A 26,505-nucleotide genomic window follows, 5' to 3' on the forward strand; every position below is an offset into this window, starting at 1 on the left:
ATATGGCAAAAAACTTCCTCAAAAAAAGCCAAGAAAATAGTATCTCCTGGTTAAATTTAATTTTAGCCAAGAGTGAAATAAATGTTTTCATTGCAGTATTTGGAGATCATCTATTATGTGCCAAGCACAAAAGAATTCATCTATATATAGAACTCAGTTGTTGATAAATTTCTGGTTCAGTATATAACTGAAAACCAATATGTAAAAATATGCACAAATTAAACTCTTCATTTTATATTTAGAAGAGATCCTCAGCCATTCACCTGGCATAGGTTTACTTTTAGTTTACAAATAATTCTGGTTAAGGTTGGCTATATGGGTTCCATACCCAAAGCAATAAACAGTGGATTAGAGGAGAAGCCTTAATCCAGAAAACTAAAAAAAAAAAAAAAAAAATTGATGGTACAGTTAACAGAATAACACACACACAAAAATAGTTTAAAAAGTATTTTTGACCACCTCCTATACACCAGACATTACCTCATATAATTATCATAATCCTGGATGTTATCCTCTTTTTATAGCCAGGATCAGAGAGTTTGAGAAGACCTGGGATTCAAAACAAATCAAACTCTAAAGCCTGTGATCTTTCTCCTACACAAAATTGAGCACAGTTCTTTAGTAAAGCAGGTGATGGGTGTAGATGAGTTTAGAGACTTTTTTTTTTAAATTTTTTGAGAGAGAGAGAACAAGCAAGACAGAAGGAGAGAGAGAAAATCCTAAACTGGCTCCGCACTCAGCACGGAGCCCGATGCAGGACTCAATCTCATGACCTTGAGATCATGACCGGAGCCGAAATGAAGAGTCAGATGCTTAGCCAACTGGGCAGCTGAGTTTAGAAACTTTTTTTTTAAATCTCAAGTAACAAAGAGGTTTTATTCTACGAAGAGTAGAACTTGAGTTATGTGTTAAACTTGGCTTTCCGGAATAATTCATCAGCCAAAAATTCATTCCATGGTCTAGCACACAGCTAAATCCAGAACAGCCATAATAGTGGGAGATTTTGATTTCATGTATTCATTTTTCTTCCTATATGTAAAGGGTATAATTTACCTTTCTAAGACTCCTCAGATTACTCTTTTACTGTGGGTACCACTTGAATTCCCTTTTTATTTTGTTTTTAAATGGACTTTTACTTGTTTTATTTCCAAGGAGTATATATTGATTCAGCATGTGCACCTTTCTCTTGTAGTATTCATTCATTCATGAAGATCACGTGAATGAGCGCTCAGAAAGCACCTAAAAGGGCTCTTGGCAAATAGTAAATGACCTTCAGGATTTTTCCTTTTATGGAAATTCCCACAATTATGAGAACCCAAGTATGATGACTTATTATTAATAATGAATTAATAGGAGTCATTAAAGTACACATTTGCTCTTCCATTATTATTGCGCAGCATAAAAGAAAATGACCCAAAGTAGAAGTCCAAATTTTATTAGAGAATATATCTAAAATACAATATTTATTAAGTTATGATATATCATTTGAATGGAAATATACTCTGTATCACAACTATAATTATAACAGTTTTTACAGATAATACTTCATTTACAGCTCTGTAATTCAAAAGTCACTCAATTACAACATAATTCATATTTAAGATAGCATTGCTACAAATATATAAGAATTTAAAATTTTTTCTTTAATATAACATCTTGGAATCACGAACATTTATTTTATCTGATTTACATTACACAGAATCATGATCATTTTACCTGATTTACATCACACAACTCAATTTACCTCATGGCATGGATTTGCACTCAATCATTTGACTTTCCTAGGTTTTAAAATTAGCAATTTTAACAATTGTCAACACTCATCACCCCATGTGCTATCAACAAAGTCAAGGTACTTTTTCTCCTATTCCTTATATTATATTCTCTAGTACAGAAAGGCTGTTACCATAAGCAAAACACCAGTCACAGAAATGCTGTCAAGCATGACAACTGGTCAAGTTCTTCACATTTTACTAATGAGCACATCAGGTAAAAGATAAAGGATCTAGAAAACCAGATGCAAAGCAGGCAAGGTCCAATTCACCAAGGTAGATTTGTGCTTAGCTAAGGGAAAACCCAAAGATCCATTATTTGGACGTGGGCTCTGGAGCCATTTTATTTGAAAGAAGCATTAATTTGCCTGCTGTGCAGTGGCTGAGCCGGGCGCCAGTTGTCCATCATCAATTCTTCAGGTTCGCCCTCCTTATTGAAATTAAGCTTACGGAATTTCAGCATCTAAAAGGCAAAACAAAAAAAATCAAAAATACAGGTTTCACAATAGTATGCATTTATGTGCTTGTGTTATATCCTGAGATACTTTCTCCAACATTCACAGGACCACATATCGATGTTCAAAGTTCACTTTGGTCCCCCATAAACATATAATCCCATAAACATTATATATGTATGCTTTTAGATAACAAATCAATTTCTAGAAAACACACACAAGATTGCTGGTGCCCTTTGGAAGGAAACTTTCAGTGAGCCTGTTTTTTTGCTCTTTTACTTTTAAAATCAAATCTCAAAAGTCTACAGAACACCTCTGAGATATAAAATAATAATAAACATAGTAGATCCATATTACAGAGTTTGTTTTCTGTCCCAGGAAGACAAACTACAGCATCCGTACAACTGGATAAAGTGGTCCAGGGTCCACAAGGCCTGGGGGACAAGTCATCGGCTGGCATCTCTGCTTAAATGTATCGGAACACAGAAATGAAGTTGCCCAAACTTGGATTTTGAACCCTTGACATTGGCTGATTTTTAGTCCCTTTTAACCTCCTTTCAGCTCCCTGGCTCAATGATGTGACACAGGCAGTCCCTCAAACACTCTCCTACTTCCTTGAGGTTGTTCTTGCAAAATGGAACCTCCCTTTCCTTTTCCCAAGTCTTGATCTAAATGAAAAAGGATGGTTGGGGCAGTAATAAGGCAGCCCATGGATCAACAGCCTCTAACTTGACCTCTTTGATCCAGTAACAGTCCCTCAGTCTCACCCCTCAAAGTCAACTTCAATGTCAATCAGCTACTGCAACATTAATTAAATTATCCAGGATCCAGGTTCTTGTGGATCCTCCTGAAAGAGGAGTGTTCACCTTCTACATTTCAGCCGTGTGGGGAACAGAGACAGTCTGGGGGTACGATCAGTGACTTAGAAGCTGCACGAATACTTGAACATCATTAACTATATTGTATGAGAAAGGGACGAGTCTGGTCCAGCCTGTTCAAGCAACTGGACCGAGTTTTGATAGATATTTTTCCTCCCAGGGATGGCTTTTACTTTTGTCAGAATTCAGAAATGTATTCCAATACAAATAAAACTGCCATAAGCTCTTATGTGAGTGAACAGTTGGCCGTGAGTTACCACCGCTATCCGCGTAAGCTCGAATATGGAATCTCATTGTCCTCAGTTTCCTTGTAGCCTAGATTAAAGCATTTATTATACGACAGATATCTTTCTCCCTTATTGCTCATGATCATCCAATTTTATAGAGCAAACAAACTGCCTAAGGTTGTGGCTAATGACAGCAAATATTTCTTAAATTCTGTTTAACCGCTAAGCACTGTTATGGATGCTAGTTCCACAGCTAGAAGCAGCAGGAGGAGATTCAACCCCAGGCCTGTCCGACTCCAAAAGCCACGCTCCACGAAATGCTCTACACCTCAGTTTAGAAAACCCACCTGCTCACTGCTAACGCTGATGGGCTCCTTGAGCACAATCCAGGTCACGCATTCCAGAAGGGGAGGAGTGGTCAGTGAGCCTGGGTAGGTCCAGTAGTCCAAGCTTTCAGGAAGGAGGCCACGGGGGTCAAAGTTAGTGAAGTCAGCACTCTTACCCTAGGACAAGACAAACACACAGGTGATAAATGCCACGTGGTCAGAGTGGGAGGAAGGCAGGAGATTAGGAAACAAATATTCCCCTCTGGTTGCCAGAACTTTTTTTTTTTTTTTAAGAGAAGTCCCATGTTCAACCAGAAAACAAAGTAATAAGAAATTAACAGAAGACATTTGACTTGGAAATATAGGTGAGCAGAGATGGGCAAGAGAGCCCAACTATAGTATTTTCACGTGTCCAATTCTCATCTTTTCCTCTAAAATCATTCCTTATAATTTCCATTAAGCTATTAAGTGTGATCAATATTTAAAATGAAACTGCTGCCACCGAAATAATGCAATTTTAGGCTGCAATAACAAAAATAGAGTATCTTTTTGTCTTGCTACCCTATCTGAGGGCTACAACAGTACTAAAGAACCGCTTTTCTTTCTGGATACCACACTTTAAAAACAATAGATGCAAACAGCATAGGATAGAGCAACAAGGTTGCCACAAAGAGAGAACATTGTTGTATGGGAATAGTTAAAGGGAACTAAAGATAACTAGTCTGGGGGTAGATAAAAGGCTATGAGAGAATGGAGTCAAAAGAAACAGCAATCACAATCAACATTTTTTACTTTTGTTTGTTTGTTTGTTTTACTGAGGCACAATTAACACATATTATTATATTATCTCCAGGTGTCCAACATAATGATTTGATATTTGCATATATTGCAAAATGATCACCATGCCTAGTTACACTAATATTTTTTCTCTGCTGATGAGAACTTTGAAAATCTACTCTCTTAGCAACTTTCAAATATGCAGCACAGTATTATCAATGATAGTCACCATGCTGTACATTATATCCCCATGACTTATTTATTTTATAACTGGAAGTTTGTACCTTTTGATCCCCTTCACCCACCTCCCCCCACCTCTGAATAACCATCAATCTGTTTTCTGTATCTATGGGCCCATTTTTGTGTGTGTGCGTTTGTTTTTGTTTGGCTTTGGAGTCCAATATAAGTGAAATCATGTGGTATTTGTCTTTTTCTGTCTGACTTATTTCATTTAGCCTAATGCCCCCAAGGTCCATCCACATTGTCATCAATAGCAAGATTTCCTTCCTTTATTAGGACTGGGCAATACTCCATTATGTGTGTGTGTGTGTGTGTGTGTGTGTGTGTGTGTGTGTGTGTGTGTGTGTGTATCTCACATTTCTTTACCCATTCATCCCTTTTTGGACAGTTAGGCTATTTCTGTATCTTGGCTATTGTAAATAATGCTGCAATGTACATATATCTTTTTAAATTAGTGTTTTGAATCCAGTTAACCTACATGGCTCAAAAGGGTCAGTAATGAATGAGCCTTTCAGAAGGTAAATGAGGCTTCAGGTTGAGGATGAGCTTTAAAGAGCCAGAGCTGCCCTTGGTGATTATATTTAAAAGATGTTCATGGGATCCCTGGGTGGCGCAGCGGTTTGGTGCCTGCCTTTGGCCCAGGGTGCGATCCTGGAGACCCGGGATCGAATCCCACATCGGGCTCCCGGTGCATGGAGCCTGCTTCTCCCTCTGCCTATGTCTCTGCCTCTCTCTCTCTCTCTCTCTCTCTCTCTCTGTGACTATCATAAATAAATAAAAATTTAAAAAAATAAAAAAAAAAAGATGTTCAATGACCTAAACATGGCTCTGCCATAGAGAAAATTTAAACATGGGATGGAAAATTCTTCACGCTCACCATTACATCTCCCAAATTAACAAGGTGATTGGCATGGAGTAAGTACTCAGCAAATATCTGTTGCATGAATGGGTGAATAATTTGACCAGTTGATCTTTCAGTTTCTTTGCAGTAGTGAGAATTCTCTGACTCTTGTATATGAATGTTCAAATGTTGGGGAAGCAAGATTAAATAAATGCAAGCCTAAAATCACACCAGCATTAGAATCAGCTTTTGGATAAAGAAAAGTGAAATAAATATATAAGCAACATTTTACCTTTATTAACTCCTCATCAAAAACACTACATGTCAAACTACGACTATTCAATGTGATCCAAAAAGTTTCCTAAAACCAGTAGGATATAAAAAATAGGTACTCTATTGAGGTAGCAGAAAATTCAATGGTACCTTTGTTTTTATGGAATCCAGCGCATCAAGGATTTTTTGTAGGCCTGGATTGGCACCACCAATCTATAAGAAGACACAACATACAAGGCATTGTAATCCAGTTGGCACTACATCAGTTTTGATTTGGGCAGCTCTACCATAAAACATTTCCAAGTAGTGCACCAAGGTCTACCACTTGCTAGGTGCCATCCATCCATCTCACTTTGATTACTTTGGCACCATGAACTTCCCTATTTCCACTGACAACTTCCCTCTGCTACCCACCCCTCCCACCCCACCCCATAGTTCCCCTGAATCTACCCTCTCAAAAGTCACCAGTGACCTCCAACTGACCTCCAACTGCCATAGCAAAGGACACTGTTCAAGTGCTTACCTTAACCTTGCAGGATTTTATACTATTGGGCAGCCCGGGTGGCTTAGCGGTTTAGCTCTGCCTTCAGCCCAGGGCCTGATCCTGGAGACCCGGGATGGAGTCCCACGTTAGGCTCCCTGCATGGAGCCTGCTTCTCCCTCTGCCTGTGTCTCTGCCTCTCTCTCTCTCTCTCTCTCTGTGTGTGTGTGTGTGTGTGTGTGTGTCTCATGAATAAATTTAAAAAATCTTTTAAAAAAGTATTCAAAGTAGAGGTGCCTGGGGTGGCTCAGCGGTTGAGTGTCTGCCTTCAGCTTGGGGCGTGATCCCGGAGTTCCGGGATCAAGTCCCACAACGGGCTACTGCCCGTAAGGAGCCTGCCTCTCCCTCTGTCTATGTTTAAAAAAAAAAAAAAAAAAGGATTTTATACTATTGACTTCTCTCCTTTTTGAAATTCTCTCCTCTGGCTTTCCTTCTCTCCTCCAGCCTCAGCAAGTTCCCTTGACTCTTGTATTCCTTTTTAGTCATTTCATTAGCATCTTTCTCACTGTCTTAAATGTCTTACATTTTGCAGTATCTCAGGACTGCATGCTCAGCAGCTTTATCATCTCCCTCTTCATGCTTTCCTTGGATGATTTCATATTCATGTGTAGCTTCCACATTGACATATGACGTCAGCCCCATGAATCTCCAGCCCAGACCTTTCTCCATTTGCTTTACAACTGTCTAAAGGGCATCTCAACCTATATGTCCCACTGTTGCCTGAAATTCTCCAATATTGAGTCACTGTCCTTGAGCCTTCCAAAATGTGATCTTAATTTAGCATTGTCTATCTTGAAACAGTACTATCTAATTAAGGATGAATTTTAAAACAAAATCAGTAGCCATCTGAAGTATACCACTTTCTCCTTTCACATTTCACATGTACACATCCTTCATATTTACATATAAACAGCACCTAACTAATACCTCTGATTGTTTTTTTTTTGTCCTCCATCTCAACTGCTACTAGCAGATATGGAGGGGGATATAAGCCTGAAAGTATTTTGGAGCCAAAGGCATTTCCTAGGCTCTTTGTAGAATGTCCTGTTTATCATGAATGTTCTGTTTGGTTAATCTTTCTAAAGAACAGGGAAAAAAAGAATTGGGCCATCAACTAACCTTCAAAAAAATGCCCAAAACAGCCAGTCCATCAGGTTGCTGCACAGCTTTTCCAAACTCCCCATATTTGGTGTTCCAATGAACCAAGTGAAGCTAAAGCAGTAGAAGACAAAACCATAATAAATGATATACATAATCAAACCTACAGATTTCATTCAGTGATCTTTTCTTCAGAGTTAGAGGTTACTAAAGAAGGTAAAAAATGTGGATAATTTAAAATATCAACTTTCTTTCATTTTAATTCTAATTATCCACTATTTAGCATAACAGCAAATGACTTCATCAACTCTAAGACAAAGAATTACGTATTTTTGAGGGAAGACACCGATTTTACTTCTAGATTTATATTAGAACAGGATCCTCCAATTTGAAATCATTTTACTTTTTGCAGATGCTGTCCTCGGAAGTAGTAGAGGGTGTTTTGCAGCATTAATTGTAACATCACCAGTAAAAGTTATAAGAAGCAAATGTGAAGGTCCTTTGTAAAAAAAAAAAAAAAAAGTGGTTCACTTAGATTGAGTCGAATTTATAAAATTAAGGTTTTGAAATGAATGCTGAATATCAATTTACATTTTTCCCTGGAAAGCAAAAAAGCGTATCTTACCTCTGCAGCATATTTCTTTTTATCCACAGTATGCTCAGAACCTTGCCCATCAGATGAACCCCAGTGAAAGTGAAACTGAATCAATCTGTAAGTGCCAGTGAGGGGTCCTCCTTTCAGCACTAAAATTTAAAATATATATATATGTAATATATGTATATGTATATTATACACGTGCATATGAGTGTATGAGTGTGTATATGTATATGATTGTATTTACATACACCCAATCCCATGTATACACACACACATACATACATATGTACATGAAACACACACAGTACTAAATATTACAATCTAACTTAATCCTGTCTCATAGTTCTAAATTTATGCCTGTAGCAACATTTTCACTCGGTGAAAACTAAATCCAGACTCCAGTTTAGTCTATAGTGCTCAGCGAAATCATTTCCACTGGCTTTTCTCCTCACTTGTGTTGGCTCGAAGGATGGGTGTTTTGCCCATCTGTTTTCTGAGCACAGTGATACTTCTCTCCTGGGTTTGTTCAAGAGTCATAGATTCTGGTTCAGAGAGAGGAAATTTTAGGTGGAATTATTAAGTCCCCTGTGAATCACTGAGGAACTGCCCATGCAGCTGCTTGCCAATGCAGGTCTGCAGCACACACTTAACAAACGTGGGAACCTCCGTTCTACACGGCCCAATGGCTGTCCCACCACCTGCTTTGCTAACCACCTGTTATTCCATGCCAGAATTTGTGAAACAATAAGCATTCCATTGATCTTAGTACAATATCCAATTTTCCTTGCCCTGGCTTCCCAAATTCTTCAGAATTTGGATTGTCACTGCTACTAACTAGCTTTGTCCCATAAAGAAACACATTTTTTTAAGTTTTATTTATTTATTTTAGAGTGAGGGAGTGAGAGAGAGAGAGAGAGAGAGAGAGAGAGAGAGTATGCACAAGTAGGGGGAGAGGCAGAGGGCAAGGGAGAGAGAATCTCAAGCAGGCTCCCAGTGGAGCCTGACCCTTGTTTGGTCCCAGGACCCTGAGATCATGACCTGAACGGAAACTAAAAGTCAGCTTTTAACTGACTGAGCCACCCATGCATTCTTCCCATTAAGATTTTTTTATTGGAACATTTCTGACCTTAATTTCCTCATCTGTAGAGTGGATTCATTCAATTGCTTATTACTTCACTAAGAATTTGCTGGTCATGTAACATACACAATACTCTATTGTCTCCAGAAACTTAAAATTCTAACTTTAGTACCTGTCTTACGATTCTACTCTTCTGGTATTAATGTACTTTTGTTAGAGTAAAACATGAAACAGAAGAATATGACTAGATGTCATCTTCTTAGACTACAATCTCTTTGCAGATAATTAATGAGCTATGTGTTACAGAGAATTAAAATAGTAAGAAATCAGTTTCTCCTCCATCCTCTCCATAAAACTTTTTAAGTTATATGCACATTAAGGAAATTTTACCAATATATTTAAAAGCTTTTACAATTAGTTTCATTCCACAATCTGTTGTTATAAGTGTATTATTTATTGGCTTTGGGTTATAATTCTATAAGCTAATAAGCTCAAACTTACTTTGGCTTTGCCAAACAAAGCAACAAAGTCTGTATAATCAACTTTGCTTAACTTTGCCCAAATACACATAGACGGTAGCAACACCCATTCATCTACCCAAAATAAAAAATAGAGCTGGCTGGAAGACATTGAGGCCTTTCCTATGGCTTTTGATGTAATCTCTGGTTGCCAGTTCTGCTTTACAATAGGCCAGGAGGAAAAAAAAAAAAAAAAAAGAAGGAATGGAAAAAAAAGAGAGAGAGAACCAATTATAAGTGGTGTTATATTACAGATCTGCTAAGAAATATCAATTTGGATATATTCTGATAAAATCACATCTTTTGAGACTTAAAAACAAATTATTGTAAAAGTTTTTTTTAATCTAGGAATTCTGCTGTAAGGAAAGAATTAGCCTTATCTGCCCTTTTCTCTAGGCTTTTTCAAAAATGAAAGAATTTCCATTTTTCATAATGATATACCCTCAACACAAAATATATATTTATGAAGTAAATTCGTACTGAAACAATTCCTTTACAATGACTTTTAAAGCTACTAACTGGCTGACCATAAAAAGCAAATAATCTGCATCATTAATTCTACCAAGTGGCAAAATAAATGAAAATAAAATGAAAGTATATTAGGCATCCAAGATAACTTATCTTTCTAAATGTATCTGCTTTCCCTGTGAAAATCATATCAGAATCTTAAATTTTAAAAACAATAAAGCTTAGTTGCTATTTCCTGTTCTTATTCACTCCCTTGCAGATCTTAAGATTCCAGCCTAACTTACTTATTTCAGAGAACATTTAGAATTAGGCAAGAATGTATATGAGCTTTTATTAAATAAGCTTTGCTAATACTAAAAAAAAAAAAATGCTCCAGGTTCAATAATTAAACACACTCAGTGCTTATCTATCATTACCAGACACCTGTTTTAGCTCCTGTTAAAATAAAACTATGTTGCTATGTAGATTAGGAGCCCATGGTACCTAGGAGAGGTTATTCAATTCTTAAAATTTAGTTGCATCAAAAAGAACCATTTCTCGTCTTCTTCAGCTTGTTAGCTATTTCTCAGCCAACTCTTAGCATGGAGTTTAGTCAATGAAGCCCTCCCAAAAACATTGTTATAATAAATTACTACAAACTGTAATAAAGGTAGCATATTTTTTTAAATTTACAAAATAAAAAAGATATTTGGTTGAAAGATAGAGAGCTTGCACTTTTTCCAGATCTACTTATTTATTTACTTATTTTGGTTACTATATGCCACTACTAAACTGTCCCAGTTTAAAATCAAGTCTGTTTTGATGATGCCAAAAAATTTTTGAAAAAAACAGCAGAAACTGCAGACTGACTATATTTTTCTTCTTTAAAATCCAGCCATGTTAGTGGGGGCTCTGGAGAGTCAACGATTTATTGTATCACAGAAATGTGTTCCACGGGAATGGGAGAGATATAAGTGGGGTTTTCCACTAGGACACCTTTTTCAAGATTCCCAAAACTTAATTTAAATCCAAATCTCAACACCAAGAGCTCCAGCTAATTTTAATTTCTATGATCTGCCATCAGTTACACCTACTGCTTATACAACACATAAAATAAGCACTAATTATATTATAATCTGTCTTCCTATATATATATTACTTAGAGAAATTATGTAAATTGTGTTTTTTGTGAAAATTAAGACATTCACTCCAGGTACAAGCAAACTGAAAATTTAACATTTTTAAATGCTTTCTTCCTAATCACTTTATTATTACTTAACATAAGATGTAGCCAAAAAACAAACTAAAGACCTTAACAAATATCAATAATGTCTCTTATATTCAAAATACAAAGAAGCCATTTTCAATAATCTTTAGTTTAAAATTCAAATTTAAAGGATTTCTTATTGGGATCCCTGGGTGGCGCAGAGGTTTGGCGCCTGCCTTTGGCCCAGGGCGCGATCCTGGAGACCCGGGATCGAATCCCACATCGGGCTCCCGGTGCATGGAGCCTGCTTCTTCCTCCGCCTGTGTCTCTGCCTCTCTCACTCTCCCTGTGACTATCATAAATAAATAAAAAAATTAAAAAAAAATATTAAAGGATTTCTTATTAATGAAGTAAAAGACTAAGTCTACTAAAAATGCAGCATTTTTCAGCAGATAAACAATCTTCTTTTATGAATAATTGGAAATTATTAAAACATGCATTGCTGTTTTCCTTTTTTTAACACTAGCCAATAATCTGAGGGTTGACATATTAGAATCAAGAAAATGAATGAGGAAAAGATGTCCGCAATCCATTTCTTTTTAAATAGTGAGTTTAGCTGTCACTTTCACTAGGGTAAACAACAATTAAAAATCAAGAGAACAGGGATCCCTGGGTGGCGCAGTGGTTTGGCGCTTGCCTTTGGCCCAGGGCACGATCCTGGAGACCCGGGATCGAATCCACATCAGGCTCCCGGTGCATGGAGCCTGCTTCTCCCTCTGCCTATGTCTCTGCCTCTCTCTCTCTCTCTCTGTGACTATCATAAATAAATAAAAATTTAAAAAAAAATCAAGAGAACAGAAGTTTTAAGTTTCAGGTGTATGGAAATTATATGAGAGTAAAAAAAAATAAAAACTCTTTTGACATGAACATAATTAAATATAGTGTTTGGAATGCTTTGGTCAGTTTTATAAATACTTAGGTTTCTGCTTACACCATTAACAATATGCAGGACAAATCTTTTCACTTGTTGCTATTATGTTTCCTTTTAACTTAAAATTATTCATAGAAAGATAATTTTAAAGCTTCAAAAACAAGTCCTTGAAAATCAAGCAAGACTCATATATGCCATGCTGACAGTGGTCTGCTTGAAATGAGCACAGGTAATCTGTTCCTTCCTTTTTTCTTGCAATAATATATACAGATAAAAATATTTCAATTTCTAAAGAGCAGAAATGATACAAGAGTTGTATGTGGATCGGCTCAATAATTTCAGGCATTGGTTTTTCAATATTTGCATCTAACATTGCAATAAAGCAGGAGAGTTTTAAACTCATTAATAAAAGTTAATGAGTTAGCAGAAGTTAATAATTTGACTAGTATTCTTTTCTCCCAGATAAAGCTAGTAATAAAAGAACTCAAGCAGGGAGAGTTATTTTTTAATATTTTTTTTGAAAGTCTAACGGGATTAGCCATTTTTCATTAATTAAAGGTGGTTTATTTTTAAAGGAATTTAGAAGATTGATGGGAACTTCTAGTTAAAGCCTGTTAACTCCACATTTTTTTTTTATTAACTCCACACTTGAAAAGGATTCTCTCAAGTTAAACATACTAATAAACTCAACCACCCCAGTTCCTGATACCTTAGTTTGAGTCTAAGAAAATATTTAGGATATATTTGAAAACTTAAACCTATGAGAACTTCCAGAAAGCTGAAATCTCACTGAGGTAAAAATCAATAAATCAATAAAATGAACTGACGCACTTAAATGTAGAAAACAAGACATGAGAGATATCTAAAAATGTTAATCCCCCCCAAAAATAAAAAATAAAAATGTTAATCCCATAAAAATAACTCCTGAAAAAAAGAGATATTCAGTTGTTGATTTAAAATATCGAGGGACCAAAATGAATAAATTACTTTTAGACTTAAATATACAGAAAAGCATATCAATTTTTAAAGACATGGTATGTACACATTAAATATTAAGTATGGTTATCATTCAAAGATTCCTATTCAACTTCTATTTTTAAGTGATGGGCATTGAGTCTCACCCGACAAACTAGAATGGAGACGACTAGCAAGTCAGTTAAACATTCTGTTTCCTCATGTTTAAGTGAATTTGACTGAAGTATCTCCATCATTTGTTCAAACTTGAAAATCTAAGATTCCTTTTTTTTTTTTAGATTTTATTTATTTATTCATGAGAGACAGAGAGAGGCAGAGACATAGGCAGAGGGAGAAGCAGGGGGAGCCTGCTGTGGGATTCAATCCCAGAACTCCGGGATCATGACCTGAGCCAAAGGCAGACACTCAGACCACTGAGCCACCCAGATGCCCCAGGCCTAGGATTCCTTTTAAAAAAAAAAGTCTAAAGGGTGTTTCTCTGCATGTTATGATTGTTCGTTTTATTCTATAGGTGTGTTTTTCCTTAATGCCAACATTTTAATATAGTCTGCATCCTAGTGGGGGGAAAAGAGCTTCCTTCTTTAACCAAAACAACTGGCAAAGTTGAAGAGTATGGGCAAAGTCACAAAGGGATCTTTCATACCTAAAGGAGAGCAAGGCATTCTAACACTAACTCTTCCTTGTTTTTATGGCACCTCCTTGCCTGTCAGAGTACATACTGTGCTCTCTCAAATCCCCTGGTCTTTCCTACTTCTTTTTGCCCGGAGCCTCCTCCAAGACACCAAAATCCTTCAAGCCTCAGCACAAGTTTTTATTTACCCTGGAAAGTCTTTCCTGACTTTACACAGGACGACTCCTAAGTCTCTTTCATGTTTCCATAGCTCCTTGGAATATGTATGTCCTTGTTGCGCTCACCAATGTCACTGTCAGCATCTGTTTTTTTCTGTGTCTTTCCACTTTAGGTATCCCCAACCTGAATTCTAGAGAAACAGGAAAGAGACCAGGCCTCTATGGTACCTAGCTGATCTTGCATTTAATTGGCGTTAGGAAGGGTTTTGTTATTGTTTTATATATATATATATATATATATATATATATATATATATATAAATTTATAAAAATATAAATATATAAAATTTATAAATATATAAAAATATATAAAATATATATAAATATATATTTAAAAATTTATATATATGTTTTATATATATATCATATAATATATAATATATGTAGTATATAAAAAGAGAGAGAGAGAGAAGAAAGAGAGAGAGAGAGAAGAACACAGGTGTCTCTAAAGACATGGGCTTGAGACCCTTTCAGAACTACTTGTTTCACAATCTAAACATGGGTTTTAATAATATATGTGTTACTCACCAGGAGAAGTAGTTAGAAAAGTGTGGCTAGTTCTAACCAGTGACTGCTTGTGTAGAAATCGATCAGAACTTGACATATTCATGTGAAAACATATAACTATGTAGTGACATCACATATAAAATCAGTACACGCTTTAATATGACAAGTGAGATGTTCAGGAGCATGTTCAGGAGCAATTTTTAAGTCCCATCAAGTGATGGCAGGTAATCTGACAGCTAATTAGAAACTTTCTTCAGAAATCTTACCACAGGTTCAATCACTACAGCAATTGCCTAATAAAAGCAGTCAAATTGTGTGAAGACATGGAAACAGCAATCAATGGTCACTTATTGAGGAATTACTATGTGCCAGGTGCTGGGCGAGGTGCTTTATATCTACCATCCCATTTAATCCTTCCTCTGTGGTAGATCCTACCATTACTCCAATTTTACAGTTAAGGAAACTAAAAATTAGAGAGATTAAGTTGCTATTGTTCCCAGTGCCACTGAGCTAGATAGCGGCAGAGCTAGAATTGGATTCCATGGCTACCTGGCCCCATTCTATCCTCATAATTGCTACACTAAATGCTGAAATCCACTTTCCAGTAATAATATATTACTGTAACAATTACATCATGATCAGATTTGTAAGGAATATAGGGAATTATCTCATCTGGTTCGATTTGTTAGACATTTGTTTCCTCACTACTCCAAAAAAGTACCCAGTTTCTACATAGCATCCGATGAGGTTTATATCTGGTGGACATTACACTCATTGAAAACAATGATTCCACTGGCAACACAGAAACATACATTCATTGTACCTCTTTTTTTTTAGAAAACGATAAAGACTAACATAGCTCACTTTTTTTGGTTTTCAAGTAACTAAACATGAAACTTTATAGCATCCTTTCTATATGGACACCACCACCAAGACCTATGGCCTTGTCATATTATAATCAAAATATACAGTACCCTTAACAAAAAGGAAAGAAATTTGTTTTCCTTATACTTAATCACTTGAGCATTGTTTCTTGGGAAGTCTTCAGTGAACATCCTCTACTAAATCTAATTAATCAAAGTCTAATTAGTCATTATACTATGTCAGAATATGTGTGTGCGTGTGTGTGTTCTGGGGTGAGGTGCACACAGGCCACAGGTAGCTTGAAAACATTTCTCAGATGATCTTCACATTATTCCCCATCAAATAGGCTTCTAGAATCACTATTTCAGAGAGCCAAGTGTCAAAAAAATTTTTTAAAGAGGCGAGGAGGGAATTTTTTTCCAAACTGGACTGAATATATCAGATAGCTAACTAAAAAAGAATAGCCAACTCAACTAAGGTGGTTATAATTTCACGGTACATAGTAGTACTATCGGTCATTACTCCAAACTTTTGACAGTATTATTGACTGCTTCCCTGTCCTCTGTGTTCTCTTTCTGCCCCGGTGCTCTCTCGGTTCCCATACCACCAGCACACATCATGTGTTTGCAACGACCTTCAGAGGAAAGCACTCAGGAAAATAGGCCACTGGCAATTAAATCAACCAGTGGGCAAAGAAAGCTGCTACCACGTCTGAATGGGGTTGTTCTCCTGTTTCTAAATAAGGAAAAAGAAGCATTCAATGGGCATCCTGTAAACAGCTCTATCACAGATAAATTATGGCAATTGGTTTTGTCAGCAATGGGCCAAGTATGCCCACCAACTCTAAAACATCTTCATTTGTGGAATGAATTCCTGGGCGGACGCCAAAATACAAGGCCCCCGTTTAGCACATCTGTAGTCATAAATACAATGTTTCAAAACATTTCACTCTTTCAAGTGGTGAGGGTTGCATCACTTCCCTCACTGCCACCTTGAAGACAGCACTAAGATACACTTTTTATTGGAAAGGATCAATTCTGGAAAGCAACTCTTTTACAGAGACCCTCAAGAGTTCAGTTCCTGCAAATCCCATCGTTGCTGAGCTTCACTTCCAGGGGACCTTGCCTTTTGTGACTTTTCACAAGCAGCAGATCACAATTATTCAATGCCCTACATCGAAACCAGGAATTTTACAGGGGCGGCACAGCCCCAGGCCACTTGGAAGTAATTAGCCTACTTCGCAGAGCCGGGGACCTAATGAAGATTAGCAGAGTGTGGCATCTTAGAGTACTGAGACAAGCAGTGGTGTTGAGCCACTGCTCCTGATTCCTCCCATTAAGCTGGGGAATAGCTCCTGGGTAAAAGGCAAAGAGTTATTTTTTAAACACTGACCTGTTTTGTCCTGGGAGTCATCAAATTCCACGTTGAAAGAGTGACCGTTGTTGATGATCCTCTGAGAAACCGCTTGGTCGTAGCAAGGGCACAAAGACTTCAGGGCAGGGTCATGAACGGCTGCTTTGGTGTCGATGTCAACGGGGGACTGGCGCTCTCCCTTGGCGATGGGGAAGTCCTTATGCCAGTGCTCGGGTCCTAGCGGCCAGAGGAGACCTGTGAATCCCCCAGCTTGGGAAAGGGCACACGTAGACCCCTAGGAAGGCCAGGGATTCTGGAGCCAGTCTGCTCCGCTCGGGTTTGGCTGGCACCACTCGGCTGAACAGCCCCGCAGAAACCCTTGTGCCTCAGTTTCCTCATTTGTGTTATGGGGTAATAGCATCTGCATCGTGTAAGTTGTGAGCGCTGGAATCAGTGCACGAAGGCTCACTGAGCAGAGAGTGAGTGCCGTAAAAATATTAGCGGTTTTATCAAATTCGGCAACTGAAATGGGGCAGATACTACTGTCAGGGCTTGGGCTTAGCATTTAGGGTATTCGAGCCCATTCAAGACCCTGGAGCAGGTTGGGGTTTCTCCCTGGTGCCCCCAACTGAATGTAAAGGCCGAGTCACTGCTCGGGCCCCTGCACCTGTCTTCCCAAGGTGAGGATCCGCAGCACCTGGGGAGCTCCCGCCCCCCTCCCTCAGATGCGCAAGGCTTGTCTCTCCCCCCGGCGTGGCTGGGGTGGCTCTGGGGAACCCCATCGCCCGCCGCGCTATAAAGCCGGGTTCCCGGTGACTCCCCCCTCTCCAACCCCCAAAATTAGGGGATGGGAGATGATGGGAAAAACTCAGAAGTCACCGCCAGGGGCTCGAACCGGCCCACGAAAATGCCCCGGGACAGTCGGTGTCGGGCGCCCCAGCCACAGGTGGTGCTGAGGCTGAGGTGTGTAGGCGGGGAGCAGGACGGGGGCGCCCTAATTTTGTGCCATCAACGACCGGGATGCTCCCCCTGCGCAACCCTTCCTCGCTCCCTCCTGGGTCCGGGTAGGATGCTCGGGACCGTCCGGGCTCCGGCCCGGGGCTGAGCTGCGCGCCTCCGGCGGCCGCGGGGATTCCTCGACGGTGACCGGGGCGCGGGGGGGGCGGGGACACCTCGCCGGGGCGCTCCGACCGCAGCCGCGCGGAACGGCAGGTGCGGGGCCGGGCCGGGCCGGGGTCGCGGCCGGGGCCGGGGCCGCCGCCTCCGCGCAGCCCTCCGTGTGCACTCACCGTTGTGCTTGGCGTAGCCCCAGTGATGGGCCATGGTCGCGCCGCAGGTCGAGGCAGGGCGGGAGCGGGCGCCGGGCTAGCGGCGGCTGCTCGGGAGCCTGCACCGTGTGGCCGCGGGTCGCGCCGTCAGCGTCTTTTATAGGCTCCCGCCAAGTCCGGGTTCGGGGGCGGCCCGGGGGAGGGCGCCCCGGGTGGACCCGGCCGCGGGGAGGCGGCGGCGGCGGGCGGAGGTGGCGTCCCCGGGCTCGGGGCGGGCCGGGCGGGCGAGGCCCCCGGGGGCGGGGAGAACGCGCAGGCGGCGGGCGCTCGGCGGGGCTCGGGCTCGGGCTCGGGGCTCGGGACCGCCCCCCCGGGGCCCCTCGGCCCGCGGCCCGGGCTCCAGGTCCCGGGGCCGACGACCGGCTCCGCGCTCTCGGCCGCTCGGGGCTCGGGGCTCGGGGCTCCGGGCTGGGACCCGGGCGGGCGGGCGCCTACGCGCACCCCATCCCCCTCCGGCCGCCGACTCCCGCGGCCGCGCCGACTGCTCTGGCCCCGCGCCCCCGGCGCCCTGCATCCGCCGTCCGCATTGTGATCGCATCCCCGGCCTCGGACACCCCAGCCCCCGTCCACCGGCGGGGCCTCCAGCAGCCCCCGGGGGTCCCCGGCCCGGGCTGGCGAGCCAGGTTGGGAGCTATGACCTTGGGGCAAATAGGGCTCCGGGGCTGCAGGCGCCGCGAGCCTCGCGCCCCCTGCCGCACGGCCGTGGAACCGAGCAGGCGGCAGGCGCCGCGGTCCCCTCTGCCCGCAGCCCAGACTGCGAGGGCATCTCCTGGCGTGGGGTGCTCCCCGCCCCCCCTTCTCTCTAGAAAAAAAAATCCGCTTTGGGGACACTTCCTAGCTGAATGCATGCATGCTCATTTGAAACGTGTTCCCCGAAACTTCTGAAACAAGTCACTGTTTTTCAGGGAAAGTGGGTAAGAGGAAGTCTTTCTTTCTTTCCTTCTTTTTTTTTTTTTTTTTTTTTTTAGATTTTTATTTATTTATTCATGAGAGATACAGAGAGAGGGGGGGGCAGAGACACAGGCAGAGGGAGAAGCAGGATCCGTGCAGGGAGCCCTATGTGGGACTCGATCCTGGGACTCCAGGAGCACGCCCTGGGCCAAAGGCTGACCCTCAACCACTGAGCCACCCAGGGGTCCCAAGAAAGTATTTCTACCAAAGAGGTGAGAACTCTCCCTGGCTGCAAAAAGGAAACTTGGCATCTGGGATACCTAAGCAGTAATTAAAAAAAAAAAAAGAATTAAGAGGACTTTTGGGGGCAAAATGGGTCCCCTTTATCCTATACATACACACATCTATATTTATGGTTGTATGCTATGAAGATGAATATCTGAACATTATGTATTTTAACATTTTCTTTGACCTAATGTTCTTTTTTTTTCTTCTTCTTCTTCTGACTTGGAAAGGAAGCATTTCTGTGGACCTCCAAAAGTGTTGTGGGCTTGAAGCACTGTCCTTACTGTATCTAATAGATAAGTCAGGATTTATCTATTAAGCACCAAATTGCAGTTCACCAAATAGAGTTTTGAGGTGGGGACAGAATTCACTTCCTTCAAGGGACTTTGTCACAAACGTGAGAGAAGGATTTTCTGTCTTGTGGATCTCTCTGACCTTTGAGGGATCGTATTAAAGTTAAAATTGAAGAAGCAGGAAGAGTTTTACACAATTCTTGAAGAAGCAGGAAGAGTTTTACACAATCCTATGAGCCTTGACACCATATTACTTTTACTGATAAAGAAATAAATTATAACATTAGTGTAAATTTTTGCAATGTTGATTGCAAAATCTGTATTTACTATATATTCCAGTCAATTCCACACAAACAAATATGATTCATGTTTGGATCTATTGGTTCTTGGCCTAAGAATCTAGAAAAATATGTACCTCTGGTTTTAGGGGTAGGGAGAGAGGTCTTTTGGTTGGTGCCACAGTGAATTCTTAGGCAAGAGTAGCAATGAACTACTTTTGGTTTCTAGGGCCATCACAAAGCGTAGTTTGTAGTTAATAAATACCTTTTATTTGTGCCTCTCTAACTATATAGTCTCTCATAGGGCTCAAGGAAATAATTTGGATTCTTTGCACAACTTTCAAATATTTATTCAGGGCCTTGCAGTTGCCATGAGACTCTTCTCTAGGCCCTAGCGATGTAACGTTGATAAGTACTGAGAGTTGATAGTTGAGGAAAATGAGTTCTAAAGATTCTGTGAAGGTAGCCAGGCTATCAGATAGGCTGGCATCCTTGCCTCTATTTCTACAAAGCTGGATTGTGGCTTTACTAACATAGAGGAAACAGGAGCATATTTTGGTTGTTAACGTATCTCCAAAACTTCAAACAGCACCAAATTGCAGTTCACCAAATAGAGACTTATTATCCAAGCTTCCCCTTTCTCTTTCACCTCTAGAGAATGAACTAATTCTCAAAAGAGCAAGCCGTCCCCAGAGCTACTAGTGGGAAGAATGTCATGTGTTCACTGCGGGGCAGAAAGTGGTTCTACTTTGTATGTCAGCAGAAATCTAAAATTTCTTACTAACTTTTTTTGTGTTATGGTGATTGTGTTAGCATTTATTTCTATCCAGTTTTTTTTTTCTATCCAGTTTTTAAACTATTTTCTTTATTCATATTTCTTTATTTATTTTATGACGGTGATGGCTTTGTACCCTCAGGTAGCTCATTCAGAATCAAACTTCATTTTCCTGAGAGCATTCTTTGCAGACAGTTGTCATTGAGTTACAGGCAAAAAGACTACTCTAATCCTGGATTTTTAAAACAAAAATAGTAATGATCTTATCATACACCTATGTTTCTGCTAGAGGGAAGGACCGGTTCATTTAAAAATAATTCTAAGTAAACTATGTAGTACTTGAAGTAAGGTGCTTTTTTCCTACCCCAGGAGGGAAGAAAGGGCAGACTGTATATCAGGGATATATAATACAAAAATCTTGAGGTCTGTGTTCTAATTATGACCATGAAAAAAGCTTCTAACATATTAATCTTGGTAAAAATATAAAATAAAATGGAAAAAAAAAGAAAAATAAAATAAAATGGAGAAGTGCTTTTCCTCCCCAAAAGTAAAGATACTATTAATATATTGCACAAGGTGAGATATCCATGGTTTATTAATGTTTCACCACAAAACCAATAAGATAATAAAGAGCCAGTTAGCCTCATGTTTGTTACAATATCTATGGGGGCTCAAGAGCCATTCCCTTCCTGGGGCTCTTAGAGGTCTTTACACACACATCGCTCTATCATAGTATTTGTGACACAGTATTCTAATCAGACACTGTATCAGAGTCGTCAGGTTGTAATCCACCACCCCAAAAAGCTGTTGGCTGCTCATTTGTAAAGGAGAAATGATGATACCCACCCAGCTCAGAGTTGTTGAGGTTTCAGTTACTACAAATCACCTGTTACATGAAGGCATTCAGTAACTCGTGGCTATTCAGTTCTTCCCAGTGCTAAGCAGTTAGAATATAATGTAATGAACACAGAATTAAATACCTGGGCAAGGTTTAAGGGAATAAGTAAGGAGGATGATCTTCCAGCAATGCAAGGGTTTTGTTGGGGGGTAGAGGAGTGCTTGGGTCCTGGAGATGTCCACTCTAGCACACTGGCATATTTGTTTTTCTTATTAAACTGAGGTATATACCATTATTCACTTTGGCATCCTGGGCACCTACCACATTTTTGTTACCTGAGCCCGAGGCCACAAGTAGGAACTACCCAAGAATTCTCTTTGAAATTATGTAGTCACTAATCTAAATGTAGGTAACCTCAGTTTCTCTTTACAGAAATCGGTCACTTAAGAAATAACATTGTGCTGAAATTAGACTTGCTTTTGAGTCGGGGCTAATTCATTAGTCCTCTGACCTCAGTCAAATTGCTTGGTCTTGCAAAGATTCAGTTTCCTTACCTGTAAAGCTAGGATATTAATCATATAGAGGTGTGGTGAGGACTGTAGGAGATAATTCATAGAAAGGATTTTTAGCACAAAGCCAATAATGAGCTCAATAAACATTAGTTATCATTATTACTATTACATGTTTTTGAGGTCCATTTACATGCCTAATGTTTTTTAGGGACTACGTAAGCCAGAAAAGCTTTAGTCATCTATCTGTTCATTCATTCAGCAAATCTGTCAAGTACTATAATGTGCCAGGCATCAGCACAGGGGGTACAGCCAAGAACCAGAGCAACAGGATCCCTGCCCTCGTGGGAGCTTACATGGGATGGGGATGGATAGGGGCAGTATACAACATATAAATAAGCAATCAAGAAGAGTGAATTTCCAACAGTGGTAATTACCGCAAAGAAAATAAAACAGGAATGAGGTAGAAAATTAAGAGGGGGAGGATGCTACTATAAAGGCAGTCAGGGATATGGAAAATCTAGTGAAGTGCCATTTCAGGAACCATTCAGGAGATCTAGGGAAAGATGTTTCAGGCAGAGGAAACAGTAAGTGGAAAGGCCCTGGCTGAAGACATTTCTAGAACAGAAAACTTGTGCCTGGAGCGCTGTGAATGAGGACGGACAAGTGATCTGCAAAGCCTCACAGACCGTGATACCAGGGAAGGATTTTATACCACTTGCATAGGGAGGCCACCAGGAGGTTGTAAGAAAGGGAATGATACAGACGGCAACAATAGAGTGTTTCGGAAGGAAAGGGAGTTTAGAGATTTATGTGATGTAATTCTTTATTCTATAGATGAAGAAGCCAGCAGAAGTTCCCAGAATGCTTCTTGCTGTTCCCCCACTTCCTTGCCTTTGATCATCTGACAACGACCTTTCACAAAAAGATCCAAACTCCTCTTCCTGACATATAAAGCCACTTTAATCCAGGCTCTGGCTTTTCTCTCTTTCTTGACATTCTTCTACATGGCATATGGGAGGCAATATCTCACGGTAGCCAAGGGCCAAGGTTTTGTGAGTCCGGATTTCAGCTTCCAGGACTTACCTGCTATACAACCTTGGATGATTGACTTCAACTTCCCAAGCCTCAGTTTCCACATGTGGAGTGTAAAAGGGGGTACACTGGGCTGTTAACGTTAAATGGACTAAGTTGTGTGACTTAGTCATGTAAATTAGCATGATGCCTGGTATGTGCCTGCTGCTCCATTAGGATTCTTCTCCTTGCAGCAGAGACATAGGATTCTGTGATGACAATCAACTTTGTGAGAAGACAGACCTGAGTTCAGATTCTCCTTCAGCACTTACCTGTACCACCTTAGGCAAGCTAAGTAATCTCTCCGAACTTCACTTCCTTATTTGTAAATTGGGGGGGGGGGTGAGAATTAAAGCTCTGGGTCAGGTGGCTCAGTGGTTTAGTGCCTGCCTTCAGTCCGGGGTGTGATCCTGGAGTCCTGGGATCAAGTCCCACATCAGGCTTCCTGCATGGAGCCTGCTTCTCCCTCTTCCTGTGTCTCTGCCAGTCTCTCTCTCTGTCTCTCATGAATAAATAAATAAAATCTTTTAAAAAAATAAATAAAAAAATAAAGCTCTGGGTCATTATGTTGAGAACTAATGTCTGGAAGATAACCATTTATGACTCTGGCACTTTTTCAAAATTGAACAAATAAATCATTATAGTACTTCCTATTATAAAATAATAGATTTTCTTTTCTGTTTCTCTAACTTACATGAAAACAAATCACATTTACTTAATGAACATTTTTGGAGTTCCTACTCTTAAAAGAATAACATTTACTGAAAACTGATTATGCTTCAAGCATGGTTCTAAATGTCTCACATAGGCCTACTTCATAGCCAGGAACACTGAGGCATAGATGGAAGTCCATTTGCCCCAGGTATCCACTAGGAAGTGATGAGCCAGGCCTGAAACCAAGTAATCCTACTTCAGAGTTCAAGCTTTTAGCAAAGAGCCTCACTGAGGGCTGGCTATGTGCCTTTAAGGAGTGTATAAAGACTTCTTCCTCACGATGTTGTAGTAAAAATGCACTAGGATTACATCTCAGTACTACTCTGTAAAACAGAAAGTTATATCAACATCCTGCTCATTTTGAGGGTCTCCTATCAAACCCCTGCTAACCATGAAAGTGGCAGGAAATAGCACTAACTCCACATCCACTGAACAGATGAGTTCACCTCCTTTGCTAAACTGCTTTTCAGCTTTCAAAATTTAGTTCCTCCATGTGTCTCTGTTTTTTTAGGACAACTTGCAGCATTTAAACTTTTCTAGAAGTAATTAAATTCATTTAGGTTTTAAGAGGAGTTAGGGAATTCAAACATTGCTACCAAGTTTCAATTTCAACCAGAACTAGGATGGAAATATTAAAGGGAACAATTACACTAAAAAATAAAAAAAATGCAAATTTTTAACATATTCCACGATTGCCACCACAGGCAGCACCAAGAAATATTCAGTTTAATAAGAGTAAAAGTTTATCTCAACTCAGAGCCTTTGTTCTCAGCTGAAGGCAGCTTTGCCCCACAGAAGACATAGACAATATCTGGAGACATTTTGATGCTCACAACTAGGATTGTGTGTGTGCTGGCGTTCAGGAATGCCGCTACACGTCTTACAATGCATGGAACAGCCCCTTATTTTTTTTTTTTAATTTTTTTTTATTTATTTATGATAGTCACAGGGAGAGTGAGAGAGGCAGAGACACAGGCGGAGGAAGAAGCAGGCTCCATGCACCGGGAGCCCGATGTGGGATTCGATCCCGGGTCTCCAGGATCGCGCCCTGGGCCAAAGGCAGGCGCCAAACCTCTGCGCCACCCAGGGATCCCCATGGAACAGCCCCTTATAACAAAGAATTATTCAATCTAAAATGTTAAAAGTTACCAAGATCGTGAAACCCTGCCTTAAGAGTATCTGTAAGATTATGCTTTTGTGGAAGGTCTGAAAAGGAATTAGATATGTTTCCAGCGACACAGGAGCCCTACGACAGAGCTTTGCCCATACTATGCCCTCACTGATTTATTGTTATTGTTGTCTAGACCAGATAGAAAAGAATAAAATCCCATCCCTGTACCTTAAGGTCATTGCTTATTCACTTTGCTTCAGCATATTCCTACTGATGGCTTTCCTACCAAAATTGTGAGAGCTTGATTTGGTTAATGGTAGCTTCATCACATGATGGAACTTCTCTTTGGCTTATAAATCACCACACTGTATGTGGAAAGTTTCTACTTCCTTTTAGAAACAAGACCAATCAAATATTTTCCATGCAAAGGGAATTGTAAGCATTACAAGTAAGTTTTTCCTCCTGACCAAGGGCAAGCATCAGGATTCAGCAATGTCATAAACTAGAGGCAAAACACACTTTCCCTCCCCAAATTATCCTCTTCTACCTCTACCCTCAGCTAATCCCTACTTGGTGAGACAGTGAGAAAAACAGTGGCCCAGCTCCATGTGGAACCATAGAATAGAAGAAAGTTGCCAGCTGGCCAGAGACTGTAGAACCTGATCTTGTCAGAGGAAGGTTCCAAACCAGCTATCTCCATGGTGCAATGCATATACCCTGGGGGTGCACATGACAGGCCACTCCAGGGAAGGAAGAAAATGTGAGACTACTATGCATAGTTATTTTTTCCCTCTCTAAAAATCTCTACTTTGCTTATATTTTATAATATATATAATAGTACAACACTGTGTGTGTATTATTTATTTTTAGAAATGCTATATTGGGGGTTTGTGCCCTAAAACTGTGCCCTAATGGCCTGAATCATCCAAAAGCAGTATGGAGTCCGTTGCTGGCCTAGAGGCCCAGGTGACCCAGAGCCTTGTTTTGTGGGTTGCCTGTACTCTAGGTTCTGCTATCTGTTCTTTCTTTCGAATGGCATTGATATCACTATTGAACATATATTTCATGCCCAGTGTGCTGGGTACCATGGTCATGCCTGATAAGCCCTTCCCTTCCGTGGTCACAGCCATGTTTAGTACAATTTCTTTTCAGCAATGTTTAGACATTGCCTTTTTCTCTTTCTTTTTTTTTCTTCTCCTTGATGGCTTCTCGGTAGTTCCTTGACTTACTTTTCTTTCTTTCTTACTGGGTACACTTTTGAAAATCATGAAATCCTTTCAAAAAGGTTTCTTTAGTCACTTGCATATACTTTTTAAATTATCTATCAGATACTGTACGGTTTTTCCCAGCTAAAAGCACTGCCCTGTTAGCAAGTTGCAAACTTTGTTCTTTACTCGTTGTGGTTATATCATAATTCCTCTGAAACTCCTCTACCCCTCTGAGGGCCTAATCAATGTTTCATACCAATTAAGCTGCTAAGGCAAAGGGCTTAGTACACTTGGCAATCTTGACAACAGGCCCTGTTCTAGAGAAACCAAATTAAAAGGAGGAAATGAGAACTTCTCTGATGAAAATATTCCTTTAAATAAAAAAAATATTTGTAATAGGCAGCCAGAAATTTACATATCAAATTATGAGTTTGAGCCACAATATA

At 40.2% G+C, this 26,505-nt stretch overlaps 1 protein-coding gene across 1 annotated transcript; it reads right to left on the reverse strand.

Annotated features, from left to right (window-relative positions):
• Window positions 1–1,419: 1,419 nt before the first annotated feature.
• Window positions 1,420–18,248, reverse strand: CA2 (carbonic anhydrase 2). The gene is made up of 7 exons (XM_041769697.1): window positions 18,045–18,248; window positions 16,795–16,992; window positions 8,054–8,172; window positions 7,450–7,542; window positions 5,940–6,002; window positions 3,680–3,835; window positions 1,420–2,235 (listed from the first exon to the last, which is right to left on the reverse strand). The coding sequence occupies exons 1-7, from the start codon at window positions 18,076–18,078 to the stop codon at window positions 2,116–2,118; spliced, it is 783 nt and encodes a 260-aa protein (XP_041625631.1). The 5' UTR covers window positions 18,079–18,248; the 3' UTR covers window positions 1,420–2,115.
• Window positions 18,249–26,505: the final 8,257 nt, after the last annotated feature.

This window comes from Vulpes lagopus, chromosome 9 (genome assembly GCF_018345385.1).
Source record: "Vulpes lagopus strain Blue_001 chromosome 9, ASM1834538v1, whole genome shotgun sequence".
Lineage (NCBI taxonomy): Eukaryota > Metazoa > Chordata > Mammalia > Carnivora > Canidae > Vulpes > Vulpes lagopus.